Consider the following 18,668-nt stretch of genomic DNA (forward strand, 5'->3'; position numbering starts at 1 on the left):
TTACGCATTCTACCTCCACACATATGCAAAAAGATAACTGTGAGGTGAAGGATGTGTTGATTAACTTGATTGTGGTTAAATATTTCACAATGTATACGTATATCAAGTCATCATGTGTACATTTTAAGTATATACCATTATTTTCTGTCAATTATATCCTAATAAAGCTGGAAAAAAATTATCTATCCGAGTCTGGCAAGAAATAGTAAAATTAATAATAATCATTCATTATATTAAGTTGGCTTTGGCTAATGGTGTGGTATGTAATTATGGACATTTGGTTATATATGTGGCTTTAATAACTGACGTTTTTGTTAATGTTTTGTTAATGTCTTGATGAGGGTTTTTAAATTGCCCTTTCATCTAGAAATCAATTAAAAGAGGTAAAATTTCAAAATTTGAAAAGTACTTGTTTTAATTTTTTTATTATTTTATTTCATTATGTTATGTTAATCACCATACATTACATCATTAGTTTTTGATGTAGTGTTCCATGATTCATTGTTTGCGGATAACACCCAGTGCTCCATTCAGTACGTGCCCTCTTTAATACCCATCACCAGGCTAACCCATTCTCCCACCCCCCTCCCCTCTAGAACCCTCAGTTTGTTTCTCAGAGTCCATAGTCTCTCATGGTTTGTCTCCCCCTCCGATTCCCCCCCTTCATTTTTCCCTTCCTGCTATCTTCTTTTTTCTTTTTAACATATAATGTATTATTTGTTTCAGTACTTTTTTTTTTTTTAATATTTTATTTATTTATTTGACAGAGAGAGAGGAAACACAAGCAGGGGAGTGAGAGAGGGTGAAGCAGGCTTCCCTCTGAGCAGGGAGCCCAATGTGGGGCTTGATCCCGGGACCCTGGGATCATGACCTGAGCCGAAGGCAGACGCTTAAGGACTGAGCCACCCAGGTGCCCCGAGAAGTACTTGATTTTTTAAAAAATATATCTTAAATATTTCCACCCACCTATAAAGAGTACTATGAAGATACCCAAACTTTATTAATTCCAAAATTATATTAATATCCTCAAGGTATTCTGATCTAAAATCTCAGCTTATTTTGTAAACAGGAAATGGTTGCAAGCACATGGGTAAAATTATAAAAGAATACATATCCTGAGATTTTTGCTTGAATAATCAACAAGCCTGTTAAATTAGTAGAATAATCAGGGCTTAATGCACACAGAATTAAAGTCCTAATTTCTAGAACGAGTATCTGAGAAATGAAAATTTAATTTACTGCTAGCTATATAGAGAGTACTTTATTCAGAAGATTCCAAATGTTTAAATTAATCTGATTAATTTTCAGGAGCCTTTTAAAACTCGGAAAAAAATAATGGGAACTGCTGCAATAACTCACTAAACATTTGCCAAACACCAGTAAATAAAAGAGCAGTTCACAAAGACTCTGCCTCTTAAAAAGAGAAGAAATGCAACACCCTCCTAGATGTCAGTTTCATATCTATTCATAGAATGTACAAAGACATCCAGGGAATCAATTAGCCAAGAGAAGAAGTAATAAAATTCAGTAGTTAGTTACCAAAGCAAAGCTTTGATGGTTTCAATCAAAATAAGAAAGGCTAAAACAGTTACGAAATCAAAGTACCAGGAAAATCGTAAGATGAAGGTGCTTAAATCAGGTCCCTGACTTCAGGTAGTTCTGCAACTAAATAGATGATTATAGTCTATTTTTAAAGATCTCCTGAGATAGAAATTACATATCCATTCTCAGGGGATTATAAGTCATGCCTCCTGCTCTGTTGAAATTGTCCTGTTCGTCATTACCCCTCATTCTTAGCCAAGCCAGACATCAGACCTTTCCTAAGCTGATCCATGTGTTATCACCGATCATTTATGTTTGTGATGGAGTCACTCAGAGATGGCAAACTGGTTTCAACCAACATGCCAACCCCAATCAGTTTGTAGTGAGACCTGTACACCCTTGAGGAGGATTGTGAAGCTAATGGGCACCTGACGAGCGCTGCTACATAACCACTTCCCCAAGGACTTCAGTGCTGGTGAAGCTGCTCACAGCCCCATTCCTTCCCTCGGCTCCTGGGTGGAGTGGAGTGGGTTGGGCAAGTCACACTTCACCGGGATGGTCAGTGGCAGAAGTAGGTGAAAGCCACGGCCAGAATGTTTTCACTTCACTCTACTGTGAGCACAGCAAGCTCCAGGAATCTGAGGAATTGGTCCAACTCCCTGGAAGTGTCAACTTCATTACCTCACCTGGCAACATAGCATCATTTTCTCTCGTTCCGTCTCAGTGGTTTCCCACGAGAGGCTCCTCAAGCCGCAAAATAAGTTCCGAACCACTAACCCCCCTCCCTCTACCTGAGAAAATACATGACAAAAAAATAAACTGAATTCAAGAACACTTCTGTGTGATTCTAGATTTTACTAACCAACTACATCTATACATATTGGAAAAAATGTAGCATATGTATGTATAAGGATTTTAGACAATTACTGGTAGATTCGAAGATTCCAAACCATACTCTAAGGTCCCCGAGGGCTGCCTGGCTCCCAGCTCAGAAAAAGGCCGTTGTGTGCGCTGGACACTAGAAGGAAGAGCGTTAGGGGCCCCATGACAACAAACCTTCAAAAACAAAACTGACGAGAGTTAGGTTTCTTCTGTGTCTTCCCTCAGGAAGAAAGAACTTTTGCTTTCTTTTTTTAGGTTATATTTTTATTTACTCATTTTCACTGCTTTTCTTTGCATACACTCAACTTTTCTAATTCCCTCTATAATGGGGAACTTAAAATTAGACATAATAATCTAAAGCACAGTCCTAGAGTTCTGTGTCATTATGGGCAATTGACTAGCTGGCCAGCTCATTCTCCCAAATATCTGGGTTAGCAAAGTTTATCTTTCTACCAGACTTATTTCACTCAGACATACACAAGCCTGCGGACTTAATGTCCTCAGAGATCTAAAGATTCAAAGTTATATTTTTTTCTCATTTCCCCCACTTCATTCAGTGGGACATTCACAGTGAGGATGGGGGAAGACACAAGAGGAGGCAGTCAGTGCCCGGGTCCCCCTACGGTGGGAGGGGCTAATACTGGACTGAGGTTGAGGGGCAGGGTTGGGGGCACAAAGTGTCTGCTCCAGAGGGTCCGAGGGGCCAAGCCCTTACCCAGGGCACAAGCCCCCAGAGCAGGCTGTGGGACACTCTGGATGTAGGGCTGTGCCACTCTCCCATTTCCCCTCCTGTGAGGGAAAGGAGGGTTCTGGGCTGGGCCAAGCAGCTGCCCTGGCTGGCCCCATCCTGTCCTCAGCCGATCAGAATGGTGATGTCTGCTTGACAATGAAGCCTTGCTAGGCAAGTGCCTTCATGATGTTGGTGATGTTCTTACAGTCATCAATGCCTGTGTCTTGCAGGCGGAGGCCCTCATTCATGTCTAGAAGTCCATTCTTGGGCCAGCAGCCCATGGTGAAGTTGCAAGCCTTTTTCAGATTAATCCACTGCTTGAAGTAATCTGCCACCGGCAAACCCAAATACTGGCACTGGCCCAGGAGTGTGACTTCCAAGTCCCAGGCTCCACAGGTGACAAAAATTGACTTGCCGTTTGGATGACCCTCTCCAGTACTTGTCGCAGGCTTGGCAGATTATCCACCATGCTTGAATAATCCCAGAGAGTTCTGGACAGAACGGAGTAAGCTGTGGATGCACTACGGGCTGGACATGATCAATCTCCATGATCTGACCATTTAGCTTCAGGAGGGAGAACTCGATGGTTTCCTCCATGCACTCTGACCCTGGCCGATGCAACCTACTTCCTCTGTTAATACAACTTATGTTTAATTCTGACTGCATTGTTTCAAATTCAGTCATTAAGGTGCAACCTACTCTTCTTTACTAAGGCACACATAAGTGCACTGATAGAGTTTTGAGGTCTTGCTTCTGGTACAGCAGGGGAAATCAGACTGTAAGAATAAGACTGTAATTCCAGACAAAAGAAGGCTACCAGGCTTTTTAGTATTTTATTTGCAATATAGGTAAGATCCTCTGAGATATTTTAGCATGAAAATTCACTGTAGATGTAAAAAATGTCATTATCATGATAATACAAGTGCAGTCAGAAAGAAAAGGAAGCCTAAGTACTGTCAATGGTGATAATTTCAATTACCAGGTGAAAGCAGTGTAAATGGATAAAAATCTAAGAATGTGATTTTTTTTAAAACAGAAATCAATTCAATGAACTCCTGAACCATCCTGCTATTTGCTGAGAACTGGCATGAAGTAATGATTTTAAACAGAGTACATATTTATGCCATATAAGTCAGGTTAATGTCTATATCATTTTTATTGTTTTAATTTTACCTCTAATCAAGCTTTTATTCAATACAAGTTTTTTTCAGTATAGAGCTCTATGTTGTTTCTGTCAAACAGTAAAATACAAACTAACATAGGTGACCAAATGGAAGATGAAAAATTTTTTCTTTTAGAAGTATTAAAGCTAATAAATTATAAAAATATGATATAATCAGAATAGAAGATTTTGGGACTCCTAAGGAATCTGAGCATTGATCATTAACTGCTAATATCATTAAGAGAGAGAGAATCGGACAACCTGATGGTAGAACACAATACTACCTATGAAGCATCTTGACAAAAAACAAACGAAAAAACACCAGGTCTGAATTTGGTCAAGCTGCTAATCAATTTTACCAATTTGCAGAAAAATCAACAGAATGAAGGAATCTGTTAAACCACACCCAGTAAGGCAGCGCGCAAAATTTAGAGCCTGTGAAAACTATGAAACAACCAGCCCAGTTTTTCCTACAAATAAATTGCAAGGAAAAACAAGGGAAAAAGAGAAATATGGGGATGGGTAAGATGGGTAAGAAGGACCTTGAATTATATTATGACAGGAGATAATTAGAAATGTAACAACAGACTGGATATTTTATGGTATTAAGGAAGTATTGATAATTTTTAAAGCGTTATATTTGTACTGTGATTTTTTTTTTTTTTAAGATCTTATTTATTTGACAGAGAGAGACACAGCGAGAGCAGGAACACAAGCAGAGGGAGAGGGAGAAGCAGGCTTTCCGGTGAGCAGGGAGCCCGATGCAGGGCTCAATTCCAGGACCCTGGGATCATGACCTGAGCCGAAGGCAGATGCTTAACAACTGAGCCATCCAGGCATACCTGTGATTATGTTTTTAAACAGAGTTCTTTCTTTTAAAAATACATGATAAATATATTTGATACAATTACATAATGTCTAGAATTTTCTTCATAATCTATCTAGTTGTTGAGGAGTAGGGGGAATATAGATGAAACCAGTTTTCCCAGAAGTTGAGAACTGTTGAGGTTGGATGATGGATTTACGGGTTTCATTTTAATATTTTCTTTAATTCTGTCTAATTTCACAATTTCCCATATATATTAGTTTGCTAGGGAGGACATAACAACAACAAAAACCAGGCTGGGGGGCATAAACAATGGAAACTTATTCCCTCACATCATCTTTTCTCTGCACACACCCATCCCTAGACTCTCTCTGTCCAAATTTCCTCTTCTTGTAAGGACACCAGTCGGACCAGATTAGGGCTCACTCTAACGGCCTCATTTTAACTTAATCACCTTTTCAAAGGCCCTGTCTCCAAATACAGTCACATTCTGGGGTACTAGGGGTTAAGACTAAAACATACGAATTCTGACAAAACAATTCTGCCCATAATACCAAAATTTCAAAATAAAACATAACATACAAGGGGCACCTGGGTGGCTCATTCATTTAAGTGTCTGACTTCGGCTCGGGTCATGATCCCGGGGTCCTGGAACCGAGCCCTGGGTCGGCTCCATGCTCAGCGGGGAGCCTGCTTCTCCCTCTGCCTGCCGCTCCCCCTGCTCGTGCTTTCTCTCTCTTTCTCATATAAATAAATAAAATCTTTAAAAAAAATAACATATAATATTGAAAATATATTTTTAAATGAAATAGAATACATAAAATCTGTAACTTCAAAGACTGAATAAAAAAAGAGATATGAATTATTTCTTGACCTACATCTCCAAATAAACTTGTCTCATAGTCTCACCTTTTAATATTTATATAGACCTCCTCACTCAATATGTATCCCCAGCAGAAAATGTTGCATTTCATTTTTCTTGTAGTGTCTTTCTGAGATCTTATAGACTGAAGCACATCATTAGAGAAACAACAATTGTCGTGAATAGCTAACTGTAGCTATTAAAGTGTTATGGACTGAATGTCTGCATCCCCACTAAATTCATATGTTGAAATTTAATCCCCAGTGTGATGGTATTTGGAAGTGGGGTCCTTAGGAGGTAATTAGGTCATGTGAGTGGAGCCCTCATGATGGAATTAGTGCCCTTCCAAGAGGCCAGAGAGCTAGCTCACTCTTGTTCTACCAGGTGAGGTTATAAGAAGTCATTAGTCTGCAAACTAGAAGACAGCTCTCACCAGAATCCGACCATACTGGGACTCTGATCTGGGACTTCCAGCCTCCAGAACTGTGAGAAAGATATTTATGCTGTTCATTAGCCACCAGTTTACAGTACTTTGCTATAGCAGCCCAACCTAAGACGTAAAGCGTTATCTATTTTTTTTAAAACTATTCATCTAACAAATATTATCTCTCATTTTCAAAATTACACACAAACTGAGAAATTGATGTGAGCAAGATGACAGCCTAACTAGGAAGATTTGTAACTGATTAATTTATTTATCCAGTATCCCATTTCAACCTCACCAGGGGTCATCAGTGGAGGGCCAAGTGCTTGATTTTTCTATTCTATGCAATAGGATTTAAATGAAATCATAGAGAAAATACTGGTCAAACTTATCTGAAAAAAACAGCATATTAGTTAGAAGTCAACAAGAGATTCCTGAAAGGATGGGCCTAATAAGGTGATAGCATTTAATAGGACTGAATGTATGATTCTAGTCTAGGGTCCAAAAACAATGGGAAAAAATGTAAGAAATGTATGGCTTAACAAGAATACACATTAAAATTTTTATTAAGAATTTTAATTGGCAATAAGGACACTGGAAGTCGATAATGTGCTTACTGAGAGTTAATACAGCAGGCTGCATCAGTAGAATTACAACAACTTAAGAAGAAAGACATGATGATCCCATTTTATTCAAGGCTGGGTTTCATCTGAAATTTTTATTTCTACGTGACCAGCACACTTTATAAAGTATAACATTAAAATGGTGAATATATTTAACACCCATCAAATGAAGAATAGCAACAGAACTTGGAAATGTTAGGATAAAATAAGGATGAAGAGAGACAGAAAGGTTGTCTTCAAATACCTAGGGGGCTGTCATTTGGAAAGGCTTTAGGCCTAGCCTTCATGGCCCCAAGGGGGAAAAATTTTGTTGACCTGGCTAACTCCTCCTCATCCTTCAGGAAACATCACTTCCTCAAGGAGGCCTCTCTGGCTCCTGAGCACTAGCTTCTTCTCTGTTGGGCACCAATGCTATTTCTAATTGTCAAATGGTGTTAGCCTTGCTAGACCGCAGACTCCCAGAGAGGGTGGACCACGTCTGATCCGTTAGTCCTATAACCCTCTGTGCCTACCACAGGTGAATGAATGAAACAACACGCGAGAAATAGATTTGACTGTGATACGAAAATGTATTTTTCTAATACAGCTGTGCAGAGATTCACAGGCTGACTCAAGAAGTGGCAATTTTTCTTTTACAGGAAACCCTCATTCAGGCTTAAAATGGTGGTCCACTTGCCTCAGGCAGGAGTGGGCGAGGTAGGGGGGATTAAAGCGTCAGGGAGGTGACCGGCTTATATGATTTTTAGCCTCCTTGCCCCCCTGAAGCCCTATCGTTTGAGTTCTGCTAGGAGAGGTTATGCTTACTATGTCCCAGATTTCATTTAGCACATCAGCTATATTCTGATCCATTCTAGAAAAGTTTAGTAACAAATTTCTATGTAATTCCTTCTGTTCAAACCCAAATTTCATTTGATGTTTTTTTTCTATCTTTTCCTTCTCCTTCTCTCCCTACTCCAGAAAGCTGATGATCAATATTTCCATTTCACTTTAAGAATGCACAAAGCTTCAGGAAACATAGTAGCAGACAATGAGGTGAGGTCAGACTAAAGAGAAATACTTCTGAGGTTCTTAGCATCAACTGTGCCAAACATAAATGCAGATTTGATAGATGACACAAAGTCATTACCTCTCCATTTGCCTTTCTGTGGATATGATTTTTACAAGGCCTCAATTTTCCATAGAAACAGATCAGATTTATAGCAAATACAAAGACTGCATCTTTTATTTATAAGGCAATAAACTACCCAAATACTTTTCATTAAAACTGTGTGCCCTATAATACTGGCTTTTAGAGTACTAGGCAAGCATTAGATAACTTTGGTTACTCCTGCGGGAATTAATACACAAAGTCGTTGAAGGTCTCAGCACAGTTCCTGAGACTACCGATTCTGACCTTGATTACTTGATTCCATTCGTTAAGGAAGTTTTGGGATGAGGCTGTCATATATGTGAACAGATACACATGCTCGCTCTCCTGTCTCCACCCCGTCTTCCTCCTTGAGGAACACCTTTTGTAAAAGTACCCCCAGCCTGGAATCAATTCATAGGCAATTATGAAACTAGGAAAACAACATGGTATTAATAATAATAATTAAAATACAAACCTAACTTTTTTTTTTTTTTGCTTTAAATATCTTTAGGGGGGAAAGGACACCACACTTCTACTCAATTCAGAGAAACAATTTTACAGTCTTGAGGTCTTTTATTTTCTTTACATTTATCATGCCATGAATTCCTAGGGATTGGGTTCCAGCAGTTTGGGTTCCTTTTCATCAGTTCTCACCAAGTGTGCTTCTCTGGGCGGGGCAGGCTGGCACTTCCGTTGACCCCAAGTACCTTTCTCTTTGGCTTCCTTCTTTTTCTGATCATTTTCCTTCACCCGCTTCAGGAAGCTATCTCAGCTCCTTGAGTGTTTCATATGCTCAATGCGTACATTAATTCTCTTGCCCTTAACTTGTTTGTTTACAACCATGCCAACAGCATGCTGAGTAACACTGTAGACTCTTCCAGTGTTGCCATGGTGACATTTGTGGGGCATTCCTTTTTGAACAGTGCCCATTCCCTTGATGTCCCCAGTATCACCTTTCTTGTAGATTCCTATGTATGTGGCCAAAGGAACAACACCATGTTTTCTACAAGGCCTAGAGAACATATAGTGGGTACCTCTCCTCTTTCCCTTTGTGTTGGTCATTTTGTTGAATTACCGGAAGATGGCGGTTCCGGCCAAAAGGCCAAACCAAACTTATTTTGAATCTTAGTACATCCACTGAGAAGTTTCTGAAAAAATTAGGTTGAGATAGGGATGGGGAGTTACAAAGAGGGGGAAAGCAGGCAAGTGACACCCAAGAGTGGAGAGTACAGTTGTTAGGAGGGCACCCCCACACCAGGAAAAAGGGCTTCAAGAGTCCCCCCAGAACAGGACTCAATATGACTGTCCTGAGGAAGTGTGGGCTGGACGGAGATTATTCCTATCACCTTTAAGTTTCATGCCTCTTTCTGAGATTACTCCTTATTGAAAGGATGAGCATGACGAGGAAGGTCACAGAGAAAATATGAGGAGAATGGAGAAGTCACACAACTTTGAAACGCTTAATGTTTTTTCTTTTGTACTATGTCATGCTAGCATTTCAAGAGCAGAGAGTAGATCCTTGATTTATATCTCACTCTGCTTAGCCCTCTGTTTTCTACAGCTTTAAGCATAACCTGCCAAATAAGGTACTTGTTCCTACTTTCAGTATAACTTCAGACATGTCTATGAGAAAAAAAATACATGTGGAAAAAGTATGTCTATGCTAAGCAAGTATTACATGGGTATACTCTTCAGAGCAGTGCTTCTCAAACTCAAACATGCCTACAGATCACCGGCGATCTTGCTGACATGCAGAGCGTAGGCCAGCCGGTCTGAGATGCTGTACGTCTAACGAGCTCTCAGGTGATGCTGATGCTGCTCACTTTGAGTACATTTTAGACCATGACATGAAAACCCAGCTCTGGCAGGAAATCTGTGCCTGCACCTTCATCCCCACTCTTTTTTTTCTCCCCTGAGTTCCTGTACTCTTTCCTGTTTCACGGCTGTAAGAAAATTTCAGCGCTGAGCTAAGTTGAGTACAAAAGAAAAGAAAATATTCTAAAATCACAACTTCAAGTAGAGCAGTAAGATTTTAAGTTGTCTCAAGGGTAGAGACATAATTTTTGATATGCATGAATTATACATGCTTCATGAAAATCATTGAACACACACAGTAGCCTATCTATTTCTTTCCATAAATGAAGCCTTAATGTCTGCATAACTTAAAGGAAGTTTATTTCATTAATGCACAGCACACCATCTCATTGTTCAGGTATCTCTGGAGAATGAAGTGATCTGAATAAGCCAAATTTTCCAGATAACTAAAGTTTATCTTAAGTTTCTGAATATATGGGCACTTGCTCACCTGGGAGCCTGCTTCTCCCTCTCCCTCTGCTCCTCCCCACTGCTCACGCATTCTCTCTCTCTTTCTCATCAATAAATAAATAAATAAATAAAATTTTAAAAGGGGGGGCACCTAGGTGGCTCAGTCAGTTGAGCATCTACCTTCAGCTCAGGTCATGACCCCAGGGTCTTGGGACTGAACCCTGTGTGGGGCTCCCTGCTCAGCTGGAAGCCTGTTTCTCCCTCTCCCTTTGCTCCTCCCCCCTGCTCACATGCTTGCATGCTCTCATAAATAAATAAATAAGATTTTTTTTAAAAAGTTTCTGAATATATTTATTTCAGTGATTTTTAATCGAAATCTTCATTAACATATTCTAGACTTGTTAACCTTACAAAACAAGGTTTAACACACATCTACGATTATCCAGGGTCAACAATGATTATGCTACGGCATGACGTAACAATGCTAGGAGAGCTTCTCAAGTCTTTATGGAACTATGTGCTCCTTCCCACACAGTAGGGTCTCGGAGTGGCCCCCTAGGCCTTCCTCAAGCAAACTTCTGCTTCCTTCCTCCATGATCAGCTCTCTTTCTACTGACTGCCCTCTCTTACAGTTTTTAATCTGCTGCTTCATTTTTCACATAATATTCTGGGAAAGATTCTGAGACTGGCTCCTTTCTCATTTCTCTTATTTATTATTATTTTTAAAAGATCTTATTTATTTGAGAGAGAAAGAGCACTAAACAGGTAGAGGGAGAAGGACAAACAGACTCCCACTGAGCAGAGAGCCCAACATGGGACTCGATCCCAGGACCCTGGGATCATGCCCTGAGCCAAAGGCAGACTCTTAACCGACTGAGCCACCCAGGCATCCATATTATTATTATTTTAATAAATAAAAAGAGCTCTCTTTCAGGGCTTTGGGTTACCAGTTGCTTAAATCAGTACAATCATTCCAGCTTAAAGAAATCACATAAGTTGACTCTCAATTAAGTATCTCTTACTGTGACCATTGAATACTCACTGATCCCGGTGTCCTTACAGTACTGGACCAAGTACTGCCCCATGACTCTTAGTAGATGATTATACTCTTGGACATTGAGAAATTCCTGCTTATTATGGGATGGCTCCATGATCTCCAAGGGTATATTAACAATTCCAACCACGCCTGCACCGAGTCTGGGAAAATACATAAATACATAAGTAAATTCTGCGAAAGTCAGCTAAGGAAAAAGAAAAAGCAAATATACCTTGGTCTTTTGAAATCAGTTTTTTTGTTTGTTTGTTTGTTTTTTAACAAATAAGCTGATTCACTTGGTCTAGACCATGTCAAAGTTTAACAAGTTAAAACTGTATTTTGTTACATAAAACTATGGTAATTTTAGGTATGTTTGGTCTCATAATAAAAAAAATCTCTTAATGCACACTGGTACTAAATCAATATGACTCCTTTTCCAAACCTAAACCTTACATGGAAATCAGGTAGGTGGGAAGAGGGCCTTTTAGCATTAGAAACCACTAACAATGTTTTGCTGAAATAAACTGACATGACCCTCTTAATGATCTGGCCAAAGAGTCACTTTCTCCATCCTCATTTCATCTGTCAGGTTGGATTTTTCCTCATCGTTGCAGAGGTCTGTGGGGTGCTGAGTGAATTCCACTAAAGGAACATAGGGCTGGATTATTCTGTAAAGTAACTGGTATCTGCCAGTGAGTCTGATGGATAAATTTTTTTTCAGATTTTTAGCAGCTTACAATGTATGTAACTTGGATATTTCTGCTTAGTGACAAAATATTCTGGCTATTTTCCGTTTTGGGAAAGAGTATCCAGTTATCTAGCTCTCCCAACTTCCCTTGGCAAGGCACACAAACCAAGCCTTCCCAATGTGGAGCTGCTGCCTATGATGTTTTCCATTACTTTCCCCTTCCAAGCTGCCCTCCCTTCACTATTCATTCTGTAAGTCTACGTTTGGGCATCATTTCTTCCAGGAAGCCTGACTCAACTTCCCCCAGTTTGGCTGATTACCCCTCCCAATGCCCTTTCTGCACCTGATGCTTGCCTATATATTCATCCCACCATCCATCCATCCATCCATCCATCCATCCATCCATCCATCCATAGCACCTGGCCCTATTCCAGGAACTAGGAATGCAGTATTGAACAAGAAGGTCCCTGCTTATAAAGTGTCTCTTATATTGAAGGGTAACAGGCAGTAAGAGTTACCAGGTCCTTTCAGATGGTGATAAGGGGTAGGAGGAAAATAAAGCAGGTGCTGTAACGTGAAGAGTGGTAAGGTGGAGGGGCTGATGGTAGGGGCCAACTTGAATCAGACAGTCCAGGAAGACCTTCCTATGGAGGGAACTTTAGAGTTGGTGCCTAAGTAACACGCCAGGACCAGCAGTACAGAGATCTGAGGACAGAAGGTTCAAGGCAGAGGGAGGGCAGGCGCCAGGCACTAAGGCAGGAGCGAGCTTAGGATATGTGAGAAAAAGGAAGCTGCCAGGGTAAGGAGAAGGTTTGAGAAGGTGAGTAGGATGGGGGCTGTCACGGGGCCAGGCAGAGGCCAGATCACTGAAAGACCATGGTAACCAGCTCTATTCGACATGCAGTGGGGTTTTAAGCAAGAGAGTAAACTATTTTTTTTTTTTTAAAGATCATTCTCGCTGTTTCCACAGAATATAAAAAAATACGTATTTTATATACTGTCCCTTTCACTGGACTGTACGTTTCTTAGCAGAGGGTACTAGGTGTTCACCATCTTGTCTGCAGAGCCTAGTGCAGTGCCTGGCGCCTGATACTGCAACACGAGAGCTTGCTGAATGAACAAATGAATGAACTTCTAATTCCTCGACAGCGAGAAATAAGATGAAAAATGTTCCCTTGAGCCATCCTACTAGTCACAATTATTGTGTTTGACCCCTAAGCCATTTTACTGGTCACAATTACCTTGTCTGACTCTCTACATAATTGATGAGAGCAGCCCGTGGAGTTTCAGACCATCAGGAAAGCACCAGAATGTGTTACTCTGGAAGCCAACTAGGCTGGAGAGTGTTAATAATACACATTCATGAAGGTAACTGGCAAGAACTGACACGTGTTAAGGGTTGCACAAAATGTTAACAGGGTTGCTTTATAAGACTATGGATTTTTTTCCCTAAAATATCTTTATTATGCTTGTATTATTTTTAAATTGGTAAAATATTAAGAACCTAACCCGAGTAGATGGTGCTAGAAATGGTAAAACATCAAGTTGCTCAGGAAATGTATTGAAAAAATTTCCCAAAGTATGCTTTTGCCTTAGGACAGGCATGCATCTCTGCCAATATTATAAATTAGGCAGATTAATGCCTGCATATTGATGGGAAGGGTGATCAGAGGACAGGACACCTGCTCCCATGATGATTAATCACTCATTTAACTCCACAGACAGAACCTTACTGCAGCCTCCCTCATGCTGCCTATGCCTCTGAAAACAAAAACATACTTACAAGGACTTCAGTTTCAACTGTGGGCCCACTTTCTCATGCATTTTGATCAGGCGGTTATTACTGTAAATGAACATCCCAGCTTGGCTTCGATTTTCTATGTTCACCCCAAAGAACAAGCACAGTGTCCTGGCTTTTTTTAATTCTCTGGCATTATATTTAGAAAAGTTAAAAAAAAATTTATTAAATAAGAATATACAATTAACAAACTGCCAATAATTAAAATGGGAAGGTAAACATCAAAGAAACTATATATAAAATACCCAGGTATTTTGTTACTATATATAAACTACCCAGGGGAAATGTTACGTGGTCTAATATGTATGTACACTGCAGCATTTTTGAAACATGATGATTTGACTTTTAAAATTTAGGTATTTTTAACACTGGATGTGATTTCTAACTTTCAGCATGTCCTCAAGCCTCTCAATATCCTATATAGATTAAAATGTGCCAAAAGGTATTCTGTAGTTTTCTCTCCTCCTCCAAAATCAAAGGTAAATCAGAGTTAATAAGGCAAGTTTACAAGGGTAACAGACATGAGCTCCTGTTTTTCGGACTCTGTCCTGTTATCTTATGTTTTATGTGACTTTTCTATTAAAAGTGTAAAAACAGAAATTGAGACACAGAAGAATATGATAGAAACAACTGTAGTAACAGGAGGCTGCTTGGAGCCATGAAAAGTGCCTGGATGTAAGAATTGGAAAGACGGGGCGCCTGGGTGGCTCAGTTGGTTAAGCGACTGCCTTCGGCTCAGGTCATGATCCTGGAGTCCCTGGATCGAGTCCCACATCGGGCTCCCTGCTCAGCGGGGGGTCTGCTTCTCCCTCTGACCCTCTTCCCTCTCGTGCTCTCTGTCTCTCATTCTCTTTCTCTCAAATAAATAAATAAAATCTTTAAAAAAAAAGAATCGGAAAGATGGAGCTGGCTTCAAATATAAGCTCATCTCTGCAATAACCATGTAATAACTATGTATGAGTCACTTCAACTGTCTGTCTCATCTGAAAAATGGGAATAACGCATACATAGCCATTTGGGATGCTGTGAGGACTAAAAGAGAGAATGTTAAGTATAAACCTGGAACACAGCAGGTGCCTCACGAGCAATGTTATTTTCCTTTCCCTATCAAGAATGGTAATATAATTCTTCCTCTCTACCCATCTTGTAGCTCTCCTCATTCCACAAAAACAGCCTTTTCTTTTCAAATTTATGATAACGTGCCATTATGACTGACATAACATGCTTACTGGACTGGTTAAATACATCTATCGTTAATGGACAAAGAAAAAGTCCTAGTAGTTCTTCTATGTAGACAGGATATACAGAGTACATTAGACTTTAAAGGAAGTTATTGACTTGGATTAACATAGTATATATATATATATTTTAATTTTGTTTATTTCTGAGAGAGAGAGCATGAGAGGGGTGAGGACCAGAGGGAGAAGCAGACTCCCCGCTGAGCAGGGAGCCCGATGCAGGACTCGATCCCAGGACTCCGGGATCATGACCTGAGCCAAAGGCAGTCGCTTAACCAACTGAGCCACCCAGGCGCCCCAACATAGTATACATTTTTTAAGCACATACATGTTGGGTCAAATATATACAAATCACACTTTTTCCCAAAAATGTACACTAAATATTAAATCCTTACTCTTCAATAAAAAAGAATACTGACTATGTAAGGGACCCCAAAACAGGGTGTTGCAGGATATTACATAATCACTCTGCAATAGTAAGTGGCATACTGATTGTCTTTAATTTTTTTTAAAAAAAGCATTTTGGGAGCACCCGGGTGGCACAGTTGGTTTAAGCGTCCAACTCTTGGTTTCAGTTCAGGTCATGATCTCATGGTCGTGAGATCAAGCCTGGTGTTGGGCTCTGTGCTCAGTGGGGAGTCTGCTTGAGATTTTCTCTCTCCCTCATGCTTTCTGTGTGTGTGTGTGTGTGTGTGTGTGTGTGTATGTCTCTCTCTCAAAATCAATAAATCTTTTAAAAAAACAATCATAAATTAAAAAGCATTTTGTTCTAAAAACAAGTTCATACCAACTAACTGGCATTGTTATTAATAAAATGTAGATCAATCACCTTTCATGCATATCAATGTAACTACAAACAATTCACTAACCAGATTTTTCTTTCTGGAAATCTTTAAAGAGGCCTTTGCTATGGAAACAGCCCAAGCATCCATCAATTGATGAATGGATAAAGAAGATGGGGTGTATTTATATATATACATACACACGTGTGTGTGTGTGTGTGTGTGTGTGTGTGTGTGTATGTATGTATACACACACAATGGAATACTACTCAGCCACAAAAACAATGAAATCTTGCCATTTGCAACAACATGGATGGATCTAGAGGGTATAATGCTAAGTGACATAAGTCAGGCAGGGAAAGACAAATACCATATGATTTCACTCATAAGTGGAATTTAAGAAACAAATGAGCAAAGGGGAAAAAAAAGAGAGAGAGAGACAAACCAAGAAACAGACTTTTAACTATAGAGAACAAACTGATGGTTACCAGAGGGGAGGGGGTGGGGGAATGGGGGAAATAGGTGATGGGGATTAAGGAGTGCACCTGCTGTGATGAGCACAGGGTGATGTATGGAAGTGCTGAATCACTATATTGTACACCTGAAACTAATATAACATTGTACGTTAACTAACTGGAATTTAAATAAAAACTTTTAAAAAATAAAGAGGACTTTGTTTTTTAATGAAGATTTCTATGAAATTTATTTAGTATTTATTTTTATAAATGCATAGTTAACATTTCAAATTTCAGCTTTGAGGAAAGTTATGGTTATATAGCACTCCATAGTTCACAAAAGATAATTCTGTAAACTAGTAATACTTCCTTAAAAATCTGTTTCTCAAAGTTATCCCAGTTTTCAGAGTCTGACCTTACTTAGACAACACTGAATATTCTCAGTTTAACTTGTTTAACACCTGAGCTGGAGACCAAGTCAACTTTACAAATGTAAATAATGGTTTTGTAAGTTAGGCTTGCTATTTTTATTTTAACTATAGTGATATATTTATTTGAAACATTTTCAACTTTAAATTTTAAGCAGTACTAAAAGTGAAAAGAAATCGGGACCAACCCTCCAAAGCCTTGTATCTGCCAAAGGACACAGAGAAAGTAGTCAGCTGATCCTCTGGGCAGAGTTACTTCCTCAACTGGACACTGAGCTAATTTTTCACTCTGTATTCAGAAGTTTTAACATTATGTAAACACATGTATGCATGCAAATATATATTTTATAAATACTCTCATTGATTATGTGGTTGGGGGATTTTGACCATATTATGCTTAATATAATAAGATGTCATAGGCTGAGAAAGAGAAGTTATCACATTAACCACCAAATCTGTCCCCTCAGAAATCAGAATTTGTTTTATCAAAGTGCAGAGGATTCTGGTGAACGGAAAATCTTACATCTTACCTCTGTTTCTCTTTAAGAATCTTATGCTTTGCTTCTACATCTTCCAAAGCTTTCTGTAATATGTCCTAGAGAAGTACATTTGGTTAGGAGAGAACATAATTCTATTAAATTAATGAAAGCTGAGCTGATATTTATTATCCTATTATCCAAATGTTTCACAAGGGTAATAGTGATAGGTCACATTGCCTAATGCAATTGTACCATGGTAGACAATAAATACTTGATAAATGATTCAGCTGCAGTAGCTAAGAGACACACCAAATCCTAGCCCACGGTTCTCTTTTTGCACATATTCCAATGTTCTCTCTCTGCCTTTTAGAAAAGAGCCATTGCTTCCTGTAAGATCACACTGGCTTTCACACAAATTACACAAAAGCTTAGCAAAGCCTGAGTTTTGTCTGTGAGAACAACAACAAAAAATGCTAAGTCACGTGATCAATCACTAAAGCTTCTTCAGGAAAAACAAAGTTGCTATTAAAAACTTTTGTCAGTCACCATAAGAAAATGTCTCCTTTATATCAAGTTCCAGATACCCCGAATACTCCCCAAGCTGTCCCTTTATAGGACAGCCCAACCCTAGGATTTCTCCCTTTCAGAGTACCTCAATACCAATGCCCACCTCTCTTTCTTATCTTGTCTTTTAATTTGATCTACTGGCTCATTCACTGCCCTATCTCTAGTATGCTCTCTCTAACCAGGAGAAAAGAAATAATGCATTGTTATTATTTCACAAATAACAACAGATTTTTAATGTGCTCCATCCACCTGATGTGAAAGTTGGGCATCTCATTTGGTGAGTATACCACTCACTGAACATTATTTTCACTGACTTTAAAGTAAAAGCAAACGGTAAAATGATTGGTATTTCACTTCACATGCAACCACTCAACTGCCTCGAGGAATTTGAGGTTGGAAGCCAAGGTCATTCTGATTTGCTCTCTTTGCTGAGCAACAAAGCAAGGTGGTCAAAGACTCCCCACCCCTCCTGTCAATGCACTCAGAACACAGAGCAAAGAGGCAGTGAGAGATTAAGGCTAAGGTAAGAAGAAAGCAGGGTCCTGACCCATTAGAGTCTGTTTCTCTTGTCTCTCAAATACATAAAGCCAAGGAAATTGATTTCTTCGAGACAAAATTTAAAAAACTTAAGCCTTTCTTTAAAAATCAGTAACAGTAAGATAGGTCTATGTTTACCTTAAAATAATAATTGAAAAGAAAAAAAGTTAGAGAATTTTGGGAAAGCCATAGGTAACTTTGGGGCATTACCAGGT

General features: G+C 39.3%; 1 protein-coding gene and 1 pseudogene across 1 annotated transcript in view; both read right to left on the minus strand.

The window, feature by feature from the left end:
* The window catches only part of MORC1 (MORC family CW-type zinc finger 1), a 167,613-nt gene that overhangs the window by 90,796 nt on the left and 58,149 nt on the right, over nt 1-18,668 (minus strand). Inside the window, exons 12-14 of the mRNA XM_078058941.1 lie at nt 17,401-17,465; nt 13,953-14,096; nt 11,488-11,642 (exon numbers count right to left, since the gene is read on the minus strand). Of these exons, the coding sequence (XP_077915067.1) occupies nt 11,488-11,642; nt 13,953-14,096; nt 17,401-17,465 (364 nt within the window). The remainder of the gene's footprint in view (nt 1-11,487; nt 11,643-13,952; nt 14,097-17,400; nt 17,466-18,668) is intronic.
* On the minus strand, nt 3,286-3,742 carry LOC118553520 (ERI1 exoribonuclease 3 pseudogene; annotated as a pseudogene).

Source organism: Halichoerus grypus, chromosome 1 (assembly GCF_964656455.1).
Source record: "Halichoerus grypus chromosome 1, mHalGry1.hap1.1, whole genome shotgun sequence".
In the NCBI taxonomy this organism is placed as follows: Eukaryota; Metazoa; Chordata; class Mammalia; order Carnivora; family Phocidae; genus Halichoerus; species Halichoerus grypus.